Here is a 14,932-nt window from a genome sequence, read left to right on the forward strand (position 1 = left end):
TATAAACATTTATATAAATACTTACAAACCATTCTGATAATTACGTAATGCAACGTACTATTGTGTTTTTCTAGACATCTTCATTTGGAATTACGTAAAATATCTCGCGAATTGAACTCGATATTTGAGCTACAGATGATTCTCAAAATGGGAAGTTATTTCGCATTTATAGCGATATCATGTTGTAGGCTGTTCGAAATTTTTCTCACACATAAATACGTCGATAGAAGTACAGCAAACATCGCCTTGATCGTAATCTTTATCTTTATTAACACATTCAGGCTCTTCATTATTAATTATATATGCGAGAATATCAGCATCAAGGTACGAACTCTACGTTCTCTACATCACATTCGGTATATACGTATGCTGAGTCTTTTTACTACGACTACTTGGCCAAAAAACTGTATTGAAATTTAGTTTATCGACATTTTCTTCCTACACACTCTTACGAAAATTTCAATCTTAGGCAAACACAGTAGGAGATGAAATATATAGAATACCGTATACAACTCATGATGTTGCAATACGCGAAAACGTAAGTTATATTCTTATTGATAAAATAAATGTGTAATAAGTGATAAAACAAAACATTGTACTAATACAGATTTCGCAACTTGTGCTGCAAATAAATTTGATTCCACTCAAATTCCATGGGCTTGGACTTTTCCAGTTTGGTTTAAAATTCTTTCATGGGGTAAGTCATAATTATGACATAATGATTCACTTGACATGATTAGTATGCTCAAATAATGAAATTCTTTTTTTCAGTTTACCAGCTCTGTTACAACCGTTATATTAATATCGCTACAAGCAAACAAAGAAACATAAAATATTCACAGAGAAGTAAAAGCATTAAGACAGGTTATGGCAATTTATGACAAGTATGTGTACGTCATTTTCGTACTGATCGAAAATTGATTTTTACTTTTTGCTAAAAAAAAGTTATAATGTAAGAATAGAACACGTTCTACCCCAATATCGTGATGATATTTTTAATTTTTTTTTTAATAGGCTTCCCATAATAATTTTAGTTTCGTAAAAAACTAATCAGTATATTGTTAGAGTGTAAAATATATCATTGTTCTAGTAATATATCATGAATCACTTTTTATTCACTGTTAATAACTGTTTATTCAACCTAATATAGTTGGAAAGTAATGCATTTACTTAATTCGTTATACAAACATTTTCTAAATATATATGATATCGTCTTGCAATTATTAATGTCACAAAATAAACAATGATAAAAGACAATACGATGTCAGAGAAATGATAGTACTTATTCCAAGAATAAACGACCAACTCTTAAGTTTTTTTCGACACTCTGTTCAATAACTCATGATATGCAAAAATCGAGGAGTCATTTCAATATACGTAAGTGCAGTAACAGCAATTACTAAAATCGAATATCCGGGGCTACTACTAGGCGATACTACCGGCAGTCCGAAACAGCGTCGGCAACGCGTCGGCGACGTTCACAATGACCGGCGATGTTCGAGCGATATTATCGCCGCTCCTTATAGTCAGTTATGTGTTTGGTACAAAAATTGTCGAGTTTCCCGCGGGTAAACCTAGACTTTGGCTGAGTCTCCTATACATACTGCTATGGTGGTCGATTTACCATTTTCTTCTATCGTATACATTAATGTTTTATGTATATAAAACTTCCAATGCATTCAAAATATGCTACTGTGTGAACGTCTTCACTGCGATTTTGTCAGTTGTTCTTGGAATTTATCACGATAAGGTAGGGAAATGTCAGCACATTTGCATTTTAGCGCGATTGACCGCTAACTGGTGACCAGCGTTACAATATTATTATGTCTCATTATGTTAAATATTAATAATAATCGATTCTATGTAAACAATTATTTATATAGACAACAAAGTGCAAATGACATGAGATAAAATACAAAGGCGTCCCAAATCACATTTATTTATCGTATCATTGACAACGTGATCGTCAGTTAAGCTTTCGGACAATTAGAAAAAATCAACGCGGCAGTTAATATAATAATAACAAGTGATTTTGGTTATATATTTTGGTAGTAGTTTCAGATGAAGAAGTCAATGTAAGCGTTTTTATTAAACCCCTAAGTTACGACTTTTCAAAATATCTCGGACGCGGACGAAAATTAATTGTTTTTCTATTATATATCGCATTTTTTTTCAGAAATTTAGAAGCTGTCTAAGGAAGCTCGCTATTGTGGATGATACACTCGAAAAACTCGGAAGTACTACAAACTATCAGAAACTATACAGTAGAATACTGTTGACCACATTTGGGTTTGTAGTATTAGTCATGTGGATAACCTGTACCAATGCTATAGGACACGGAGAATACCGCGACGTTATAATACCTCGCTATATAACCTTTATAATTAAATATCCTACTTACATTAATATAATCGAGGATATGATTTTTACGAGTATACTTGGGTTAGTACACCTCCGCACAGAAAATATGATAAAATTAATTATAACAAAATATAATAAAAAAATTTAACTAAATTCGATTCTCAAACCTAAAATAATGAAGCCTCTTTATATACTTTGAGGTTCCTCAGACAATACGCATTTGCTAGACGTCATTATTCATTAATCTGCACTATATTTAGATATATAGGACTGAAGTTTGATCAAATCAACCAATGTGTTCAAAAGTTCGAAAGCTATAATGAGCAGGCGGTGAATTACGGTTGGCGATGTTCCACTTCGCTTCCACGACAAATCTTAACTTTGGAATATCCCAAATTTAAGGACAGCGAATATGTAACATGGGTTGTAATGTAATATAAAAGTGCGAATAGATTTAATAAACGATAGCGACATTGTATAGCGCGACTTTTAAATCACTCTTCGCAGACATCTTCATTTGGAATTGCGCAAAATATCGCAAGAGTTGAATTCGATGTTTGGACTACAAATGACTATCAAAATGGGAACCTATTTTGCGCTTATAGTAATAGCTTCTGATCGTGTTTTCAACATAATATTTACACATAATTACGGTGGTGAGAAAAAGATAAACCTCACGTTGATTATATTATTCATCATAATAAACATCTTCCGATTGCTCATTATTAATTATATGTGCGAGAGAGTCAGCAACAAGGTATCAATTCTACTTTCGTATTGCGAGTGCATCTACTTTGAAATGTCTTAAAATAATTGCATTGTTAAAAAACTAGGTTAATGCTTGTTTGACCGAACTTATTTTTGCTTGCTGTTACGGACGTTTCAATTTTAGGCAAACGCAACAAGAGATGTTATATGTAAAATAGTGCCTTCCACTACTGATAATGTGACTCGAGAAAACGTAAGATCTGTGATTAAAAAAAGAAGTAATCGTAAGGTTATCTTATTTATTAAGTGGACTATTGTGCTAATATAGATTTCGCAAATTCTCTTGCAAATGAGGCAAGCTCCGCTCAAATTCCATGGCCTCCGGCTTTTCCAGTTTGGGTCAAATTTCTTTCGTGGAGTACGTAGTAACTATTGCATAATTACTCACGTCTAAACAACAAATATATTAAAAAAAAGAAATTGTTTCAGTTCTCCAGCTCCGCTACGACCGTTATTGTCATATTGGTGCAGTCCCACACAAGTACATAAAGAATGCATAGAAAAATATAAACGTCCAAACAAATTGCGACAAATATTTGTATTATAAGAGTTAGCTAATAAAGAAGAAAAAGAAGAGAAAATGTAGATGTTAGCGATATCGATTGTATTTATCTCACTTGGAAATTAACGACAAAGTTTCATAAGTATTTTTCGATATTTCTTTCATTACACATCATGAACAAAATCCAAGTAATGGATTACTTCATTATACATAAGTGCCGTAATTGCAATTTCTAAGATCTGATAATCGATGTCCTTTGTTCGTATTACTGACAGTTTATAAGAACAACGAGAATGTCCACTATGACGGACAACATTCGAATGTATTGTCGCTGCTCTTTATTGCCAGTTACGTGACTGCTATAAAACTTGTCGAGTTATCCGTGAATGAATCAAAACCATGGATAAATCATTTACAGATGCTTATATTCTGGTCGATTTATTATTTTCTATTTGGGTTTACAATAACGTTTTATACATGTACTAATGGCATCACGTATCAACTCATTTTTTTGTTGAACATTTTCACGTCGTTGTCGGTCGTTGTCGGAATATATTACAATAATGTAGAAGAAATTAAAACACATTAGCTTATTAATAACGAATGGTCGTGCTACAATTTAGTAGCTATGTTATTTAACTTAAGAAGTCGTTCAATCTATAATTCTTTTGATTATTATTACCTTCGTGAAAAAGTAGTTCTTTTATACCTTCAATATATTGTATTATACTGATAAAATATACTAGTACTTCAGTAATCACGTGTCGTTCGCAATTAATACTAATGTCTTAAATGAAAAATAATTTCACGCGCGCGTTCTTAAATATTTCATCGTAAACACTTTACTCTGTTATTAAATATGTATATTTGATTTATTGATTGGACGCGAATTTTTTAACTACTCGTTCACTCCATTAAAATAACGTCATCCACCTTAATTCGTTTATTATTTACAATTCTTTTTTAAATATATGAAATATTATCTTGTAATTATAAGTGTCACAAAATAAATAAGAAAAAGGAACAAGAGCGATATTAGTAAAATGGTTGTACTTATTCTAAAAGGGAATGAACAAATAGCATTTAAATTTTTTCGATAACCTGTTCAATAACTTATGATATGTAAAATTCAAAAGATCGATCATTTCCATATACGTAAGTGCAATTACTAATTTCAATATAAGTAATTGCATTTACTAAGGCCGAATATACTACTACTAGGCGATACTACCGGCAGTTCGAGAGAACAAAATGGTTGTACTTATTCTAAGCAGGAATGAATAAATTGTTCTTAAATTTTTTTGATAACCTGTTCAATAACTTATGATATGCAAAATTCAAGGGATCGATTATTTCAATATACGTAAGTGCAATTATTAATTTCAATATAAGCAATTGCAATTACTAAGGTTGAATATCCGTGCTACTACTAGACGATACTACCGGCCGTTTCGCAGAACATCGGCAAAATTCACGATAACTGGCGACATTCGAGCGATATTATTGCCGCTCCTTATAGTCAGTTATATGTTTGGTACAAAAATTATCGAGATTCCCGCGGGTGAACCTAGACTTTGGCAGAGTCTCCTATATATTCTGCTATGGTGTCGATTTACTATTGTGTTCTATCGTATACATTAATGTTTTATGTATGTAAAATTTCCACTGGATTTAAATTTTGCTATAGTCTGAATGTTTTCGCAGCGATTTTGTCAGTTGTTCTTGGAATATATCATGATAAGGTAAGGAAATATTAGCACATTAACGTATTAACTGGATTGAAAATCGTAACAATTACTGATGACCGACGTTATAATGCTACTACATCTCATTATATTAAATATTAATAATAATCGATTGCATGTAAAAAATTATGTATATAGACGAAAAAGTGCCAATGACACGAGATAAAAGATACAAGCGTCCCAAATCATATTTATTCATCATATCATTGACAATGTAATCGTCAGTTAAGCTTTCGGACAATTAGAGAAAATCAACGCGGCAGTCAACGTAATAATAACAAATGATTTTGATCATATATATGAGTAGTAGTTTAAGATAAAAAAAATCCAGATAATAAAAAGTCAACGTAAGCGTTTTTATTGAATCCCTATATTACGACTTTTCAGAATATCTGTTCGTGGACAAAAACTAACTGTCTTCCTGTTACATATCGCATTTTTGTGTCAGAAATTTAGGAGCTGTCTGAGAAAGCTCGCTATTGTGGACGACACACTCGAAAAACTCGGAAGCACTACAAACTACCAAAAGGTACACAGTAGAGTACTGTTGACCACGTTTGGATTTGTAGTATTTATAATCATGTGGATAAACAGCCCCAACCCTATAGGACACGGAAAATACCGCGACGTTATAATATCTCACTATGTAATCTTTATAATTAAATATCCTACTTACATTAATATAATCGAAAATATAATGTTTACGAGTATACATGGGTTAGTATATCTCTACACAAAAAAATATGATAAAATTAATTATAATAAAATATAATAAAAAAAATTAACTAAATTCGATTGTCAAACATAAAATAATGAAGTCTCTTTATATATTTTAAGGTTCCTCAGACAATACGCATTTGCTAGACGGTAGCTGTCATTATTCATTAATCTATACTATATTTAGATACATAGGACTAAAGTTTGATCAAATCAACCAACACGTTCAAAAGTTTGAAAGCTATAATGAGCACGCGGTGAATTACGCTTGGCAACGTTCCACTTTGCTTCCACGACAAATCTTAACTTTGGAATATCCCAAATTTAAGGACAGCGAATATGTAACATGGATCGTAATATAATATAAAAGTGCAAATAAATTTCATAAATGATAACGACACTGTATAGCGCGACTTTTAAATCGCTTTTGGCAGACATCTTCATTTGGAATTGCGCGAAATATCGCACGAGTTGAATTCGATATTTGGACTACAAATGATTGTCAAAATGGGAATCTATTTTGCGTTTATAGTGTTAGCTTCTGATCGTGTTTTCAACATAATATTTACACATAATTACGGTGGTGAAAAAGATAAACCTCACGTTGATTATATTATTCATCATAATGAACATCTTCCGACTGCTTATCATTAATGATATGTGCGAGAGAGTCAGCAACACGGTATCAATTCTACTTTCGTACTGCGAGTGTATCTACTTTGAAATGTCTTAAAATGATTGCATTATTAGAAAACTAGGTTATTGCTTGTTTGACCAAACTTATTTTTGCTTGCTCTTACGGACGTTTTAATTTTAGGCAAACGCAACAGGAGATGTTATAAGTAAAATACTGTATTTCACTACTGATGATGTCACTTGCGAGAACGTAAGATCTGTGATTAAAAAAAGAAGTAATCGTAAGGTTATCTTATATATTAAGTGGACTATTGTAGTATAGATTTCGCAATTTCTTTTGCAAATGAGACAAGCTCCGCTTAAATTCCATGGCCTCCGGTGGTTTTAATTTCTCTCGCGAAGTACGCAGTAATTATTACATAATTACTCACGTCTAAACGACGAATATATAAAAAAAATGAAATTCTTCTTTCAGTTCACCAGATCCGTTATAACCGTTATTGTCATATTGGTGAAGTCCCACACAAGTACATAAAGAATGCATAGAAAAATATAAACATCCAAACCAATTACGACAAATATTTATATTACGAGATTTATAACTAATTGTATTACAGCTTTTTTATTACATTTGTATTAAAGTTAATAAAGATGAAGAAAAAGATATGTAGAGATGTTAGCGATAATAATTAGTTAAATATTGTATTTATCTCACTTGGAAATTAACGACAAAGTTTCATAAGTATTTTTCGATATTTCTTTCATTACACATAATGAACAAAATCCAAGTAATGGATTACTTCATTATACGTAAGTGCCGTAATTGCAATTGCTAAGATCTGATAATCGACGCCCTTTGTTCGTATTACTGACAGTTTATAAGAACAGCGAGAGTGTCCACTATGACGGGCAACATTGAAACTGTATTGTCGCCGCTCTTTATTGCCAGTTACGTGACTGCTACAAGACTTGTCAAGTTTTCCGCGAGTGAATCAAAACCATGGATAAATTACTTACATATGCTTATATTCTGGTCGATTTATTCTTTTCTACTTGGGTTTACAATAGCGTCTTATATATATACTAAGGACATCACGTACCAATTCAGTTTTTGGTTAAACATTTCCACAGCGTCGTTGTCAGTCATTCTTGGGATATATTACAATAAGGTAGGAAAAGTTTAATGCATTAATTTATTTATAAAAAGTTTGATATTAACTTGTTAATAACGAGTGATCGTGCTATAGTTTAGCAGCTACGTTACTTGACTTAATATGTCATTCAATCCTTAACACATTGAATGACATCACCGGTGAGGAACGCGAAATTTCTGCTGTTTCTTTATACGTTGCATATAAAATATAATTAATTGCAGTCACAAAATTAGTTGTAGAGACAAAAAAGGAAACATTTAAGTGAAGTAAAAAATAAACGTATCTCGACTTAAATTTATTTATTGTATCTTTAATAAATCAATTGTTAATTACATTTTTCTACAAGTGGAAATTAGGGCGACAAATAACGTATTAAATTATGGTTATTCAATACTTTTTTATTAACAACTAATTATCTTCCCGCTGCATATTATATGGATTTATCAGAAATTTAGGAGATGCTTGAGCAAGCTGGATATCGTGGATAACACGTTCGGAAAAATCGGAATAACGACAGATTATCAAAAATTATACATGAGAATACTGTTGACCATTCTTGGATTAACAATATATATTTTACTGATAATTTATATTAATGTTACATGGTTCAAGAGAACACTTAAATTAAACACGATAATATCCGTGTACACTGCTATTATGGTCAAATATCCTTCTTATGTTAATCTAATCGACGATATGATCATTACGAGTACACTTGGGTTAGTATGTTATTCTACCAACATTATTTTAATAAATGAAATCTATTATCTCTCATAAAAAATAATAAACCCTGTTTAAACATTTAAAAAATTTTAATACAATATCCCTTCATTTATTGGATGGTAGCTGTCATTATTGATTGATTTTCTTTGCATTCAGATATATAGCTCTAAAATTTGATCAAATTAACCAATATCTTCGAAAAATAGAAAGCAATAACGAGTTTGCAGTAAAATCGGCTTGGAAACATACAACTTTACTTCCGCGACAAATTGAATATCAAGAATCAAAGAGCAGAGAATGGGTTACATGGGTCGTAATGTATTAGAAACGTTCATATAAACATTCACACAAACCACTCTGATGACTGCACAGTGCAACTTATTATTGTGTTTTTTTAGACATCTTCATTTAGAATTACGTAAAATATCTCGCGAATTGAACTCGATTTTCGAGCTGCAGATTATTTTCAAAATGGGATGTTATTTCGCATTCATAGCGATATCATGTTGTAGGCTGTTCGACATTTTTCTCACAAATAAATACACTGATAAAGATAGCGTAACCATCGCTTTGATCGTAATTTTCATCGGTATTAATACATTCAGGCTCTTCATTATTAATTACATATGCGAGAAAATCAGCATCAAGGTACGAACACTACGTTTTCTACATCACATTCCGCCATCCATATATGTATTCTGTATCCTTTTACTATAACTACTTGGCCAATAAACTATATTGTAATTTAATTTATCGACATTCTTTTTCTACACACTCTTACGAAGATCTTGACTTTAGGCAAACACAATAGGAGATGAAATATGTAGAATACCGTATACTATTCGTGATGTTACAATACGCGAAAACGTAAGTTACTTTCTTGTTCATAAAATAAACTTGTAATAAGTGATAAAACAAAACATTGTACTAATGCAGATTTCGCAACTTGTGCTGCAAATAAATTTGATTCCGCTCAAATTTCATGGGCTTGGACTTTTCCAGTTTGGCTTAAAATTCTTTCACGGGGTGAGTCATAATTATGACATAATAATTCACTTTACACGATAAATATATTCAAATAACAAAATTCTTTTCTTTAGTTCACCAGCTCTGTTACAACCGTTATAGTAATATCGCTACAGTCAAACAGAGAAACATAAAATACATACAGAGAAATAAAAGCATTAAGACAAGTTATGACAAGTATGTATACGTAATTTTCGTATTGATCGAAAATTGATTCTTACTGTTTACTGAAAAAAAAAGTTGTAATGTAAGAATAGAACACGTTCTATCCCATTATTGCGACGTTATTATTATTTTTTTTTAATAGGCTTCTCATAATAATTTTAGTTTCGTGAAAAACTAATCAATATATTGTTAGAATTTATTAAAATATATACTGTTAGAATTTATATATATTGTTAGAATTGTAATATATGTTGTTAGAATTTATTAAAATATATCTTAAAACATATCGTAAAATATCTATTGTTTTAGTAATCATGAATCACTTTTATTCACAACTGTTTATTCAACCTAATATATTTAGTTAAAAAGCAATGCTATCGTTTACTTAAATCGTTGTAGAAACATTTTCTAAATATATAATATCGTCTTGCAATCATTAATGTTACAAAATAAACAATTATAAAAAACAAAACGACGTTAGCGAAATGGTTGTACTTATTCCAAGAATAAACGACCAACTCTTAAGTTTTTTTGACACTCTATTCAATAACTCGTAATATGCAAAATTCTACTATTCAACTTCTACTTCTTCTACTTCTTAAAATTACTAGATAGAAGAATTCTATTATTTATTAGTCTCTCCTATATTTAAATATATAGGTTTGAACTTTGACCAAATTAAGCAATACCTTCAAAAATCGGGAAACGATAACCAATATGCGATAAAACATGCTTGGGCACATCCCACGTTGCTTTTGTGACAAACTGCATATCCGAAAATCAAGAACAACGAATGTATGACGTGGGTCATAATGTAATATAAAAATGCAAATAACTGTAATAAACAGTAGCGGCAAAAATAACAAAACAATAGCAAAGCACAACTTTTAAATTAAATTTTTGCAAGTATCTTCGTCTGGAAAAAAGGAGACACAATGCCAATGTTATAGATTATATTTATTCCACTTGGAAATTAACGATAAATTCTTGAATTTTTTCAATATTTTTCCATTATGCACAATATGCAAAATTCAAGGGATATTTCATTATACCTAAGTGTAGCAATTGCAATTACGATGCAAATCAAGATCTGATAACCGGTGCCGTTTGCTCGTATTGCTGCAGTTCAAAAAACGGCGACAGTGTTACTATGACGGGCTGTATTGTTGCCACTTTTTATTATCAGTTACGTAAGTGGTATTAAGTTGATCGAATTTCGCGCGGGTCAAGATCATGAATAAGTCGCTTATATATACTTCTATTTTGGTCGATTAATTATTTTCTTGTTGGGTATACAATGGGATCGTATCTATGTCGTCGTGACATCGTCTACTACATTACTTTTTGGCTGAACTTTTCTACGTTGTTATCGGTGATTTTTGGAATGTATTATGATAAGGTAGATAACAAGTTAATAGCAAATAATTCTCCTTGTATTTCAATGCCTACGTTATTTGACAAAAATGCGTATTTAATTATTAACATGTTGAATGCCGTGATGGTGACATGATGATTGTCGCTATGATACCGTTATGGTTTCATTAAATTATATAGAAAGTATATTTAATTGCATCCATATGAAATTGTTTGAATAGACATATAAAAAATCAATTAAACAAGATAAATAATACGCGTATCTCGAATTACGTTGGTTTATCGTATCTTTAGTAATTTAACTGTCAGTTAGGCTTTTCTACAACTAATAAAAATCAGCGCGACTGACATATTATAGGTTACGTTTCTTTAATAATAATAATAATTCTTTATGGACGAGCTCTAATTATCTTTCTACTGTACATTATGTCGACGTATCAGAAATTTTGAAGATGCCTGAATAAGCTTGATATCGTGGATGACACATTCGAGAAACTCGGAATAACTGTTGATTACCACAAGTTGTACAGGAGAGTATTGTTGCTAGTCATTGTACTGGCAATATACATTTTATGGATAACGTATGCCAATGCGGTATGGCACATAGGCAACAACAATTATAACACCATCAAATCTGTGTACATTTTATTTATGATGAAATATCCTAGTTACATTAATCTCATCGACGATATGATCATTACGAGTACCCTTGGGTTAGTATAAACTTATGAAAATATTATTTTAATAATTGAACTCTATTATCACGCTGACAATAATGAAACCATCTTAATAATTTAAAAAGTTTCAATTTAATGCACCATCACTATTAAATGGTAGCAGCCATTATTTACTTGTGTTTGCATTTAGATACATTGACCTAAAATTTGACCAAATTAACCAATATCTTCGAAAAATGGAAAGTGTCGATGGGTATGCAGTAAAATGGACTTCAGAACATACAAAGTTATTTAGACAAACGGAACATCATGAAACAAGAAGAAGAAAATATGTCACATGGATCGTAATGTATTATAAACGTTCATGTAAATATTCATAAAGCGTACACTGACACCGCGCAGTGTAACTTACAATTACGTTGTTCTAGACATCTTCAATTGGAATTACGTAAGATATCTCGTGAATTGAACTCAGTATTCGAACTACAAATGACTATCAAAATGGAAAGTTATTTCGCTTTTATAGCGTTATCATTTTGTGGAATTTTTGATATTTTGTTCGTACATAAATACAACGATGTTAGTAGAATATATATTATATTAATTGCACCCTTCGTCTGCATTAACATCTTTAGACTCTTTATTATTAATTATGTGTGCGAAAAAGTCAGCATCAAGGTACAAACTATATATTCACACTCCGAATATATACATGTTTAGCAAAAAATTTCTTATCTAAAGGAATATATTGTAGTTTAGTTTAACGATATTCTCTTTCTACACGTTATTACGAAAATTTCAATTTTAGGCGAACGCAGTAAGAAATATTACATGCAGAATAGCACTCATGATGTTGTAATACGCGAAAACATAAGTTATTTCATTGTTGTGCTAAAATAATTTTGTGATAAGTAATAAAACGTCGTGTTAATGCAGATTTCGCAATTTCTACTACAAATGAGCTTGATTCCCGTTAAATTCTTCGGCTTGGGTTTTTTCAGTTTGGCTTAAAATTCTTTCACGGAGTAAGTTGTAATTATGATATAATTATTCACCTTACACGATGAATGCATTCAAACAATGAAATTGTTCTTCCACAGTTCGCTACAAACGGCTCTGTTACCAGCTCTGTTACAACCGTTATAGTCATAGTGGTTCAGTCAAACATATAATGTAATATTAAATGTAAAAAATACAGAAAAAATGTAAAAATTGAAAAAATGTAAGTATTGAAAAAATTACGACAGTAACAAATAACATTAAGCATTTTTAAAAATTGATATCAATTATTTATTACAAAAAGTTCGGCCCTGTAAACAACTAATACTTTCAACTGTATTAAATTGATGATTTTATCTCGCTTTAGATTTCTGAACAGCTTTCTAACGATTACGTGTTTTCATAAAAAAAAAATTATTTTATACATCTTCCAATGTATTACTAAACAGTAAAATACATTCCAATATCGTGGAGTGATCATGAGTTATGGAAATTTTATTCACTGATTAAAACTATCCAATTTATCGAATAAAGTCGTCGCTTAAAAAAATCGTTTAAAAAAGTCGCTTAAAAAATCATTTAAAAAAGTCGTTTAAAAATTGTTAATCTATTAATTAATAAATATCATAAATAATATCATTATCATGTACTTTAATTAAAAAATAATTCAGTTGCATATCTATGTGTTACTTAATTACTTCTTAAACACTCGTGTACTTAAGAAATGCAAATAAAATCTGAGAAGACGTAATGTGCCGATCTTTGCAATGCGAATGTATTTGTTCCATGGCGGAATAGGCAGCAAGTTCACGAGTATTCATTTTACAGTAACTCGTGACGTAAAATTCAAAGGGTCGATCATTTTAATATACTTAAGTGGAGTGATAAGAATTACTGCGATCTGATGCCGTTTAGTGATATAGATGGCAGTTGACAAAATGACGGCGTCGGAAAAAGTAGCATACAGAATAATGGGTGACATTCGTGCGGTATTGTCACCGCTTCTAACAATCGGTTTTATTTTTGGCATAAGAATTGTCGAATTTTCCGCGAATCAAACGAGACTGTGGTACGGTGTTTTGTACATATTGATATTGTGGTCGCTTTACTATAGTCTAGTGTGGTATACTCTAATAGACTACATACAAACTAATTCTCTCGCTTATCAAACATACTTTTGGGCAAAGGTCTCTACAGCGTCATTGTCGGTTTTTCTTGGAATGTATCACAATAAGGTAAAGCAATACCAAGATATTCGCTTGTTGATAACGAGTAATTCTTCTTGTATTTCCGTAGTTACGATCTTTGATAAATACTTGCTTGATTCTTAACACATTGATTGCGACGGAGATCACCAATGACCAATACTGTAATATTATCGCGTCTCATTAATTTACATACAAAAAATTTAGCTAATATAACAATTTAAATATATGACCCAAGAGCTAATAAAACGAGTTAGCAAATAAATGCGTCATAATTCGCATTTGTTAACTGTAAATAATTTCTTTGATAATTCAAACTTTAATCATTGAAATTATTAATAAATCATCGCAACAGTCAACGTGTTAAGTTACATTTTTTTACGATATTTATCTACAATCTTGTGCCCGAATTGTATTGCATAAACTCGTAAACTTGTGTCAGAAATTTAGAAGCTGTCTGAGGAGGCTCTTTATTGTCGACGACACTTTAAAAAAACTCGGAACAATGATAGATTACCACAAATTATACACGAGGGTATTATGGATCGTTCTTGGATGGATTGTGTTCAGCTTATGGACAACCTACAGCACTTCTTTATGGCACGGGATTCAGTGCAACATTATAAAAACCTTCTACAGAAGTTTTATGCTTGAATATTGTTCTTATGTTAATCTCCTTGATGATTTGATTATTCTTAGTACTCTTGGGTAAGTATATCTTGTGATACATCTTATGTTAGAATTGGCCGCGACTCGTCACGTTATTTTCCGGATCGCCAGATCATTGTTATGTTACTATTGTATATATATATATATATATATATATACATATATATATATATATATATATATATATATATATATATATATATATATATAT

General features: G+C 31.0%; 1 protein-coding gene across 1 annotated transcript; it reads left to right on the top strand.

The window, feature by feature from the left end:
- The first annotated feature begins 518 nt into the window (after positions 1 to 518).
- On the top strand, positions 519 to 3,618 carry LOC116849194. Its single transcript, XM_032826114.1, has 6 exons — positions 519 to 538; positions 2,622 to 2,792; positions 2,869 to 3,118; positions 3,254 to 3,322; positions 3,398 to 3,487; positions 3,559 to 3,618. Exons 1-6 carry the CDS (start codon positions 519 to 521, stop codon positions 3,616 to 3,618), a joined length of 660 nt encoding a protein of 219 aa, XP_032682005.1.
- The last annotated feature ends 11,314 nt before the right edge of the window (positions 3,619 to 14,932 follow it).

Source organism: Odontomachus brunneus, unplaced genomic scaffold (genome assembly GCF_010583005.1).
Source record: "Odontomachus brunneus isolate Ranch 3 - 2012 unplaced genomic scaffold, Obru_v1 Obru_scaffold_108, whole genome shotgun sequence".
Taxonomy (NCBI): domain Eukaryota; kingdom Metazoa; phylum Arthropoda; class Insecta; order Hymenoptera; family Formicidae; genus Odontomachus; species Odontomachus brunneus.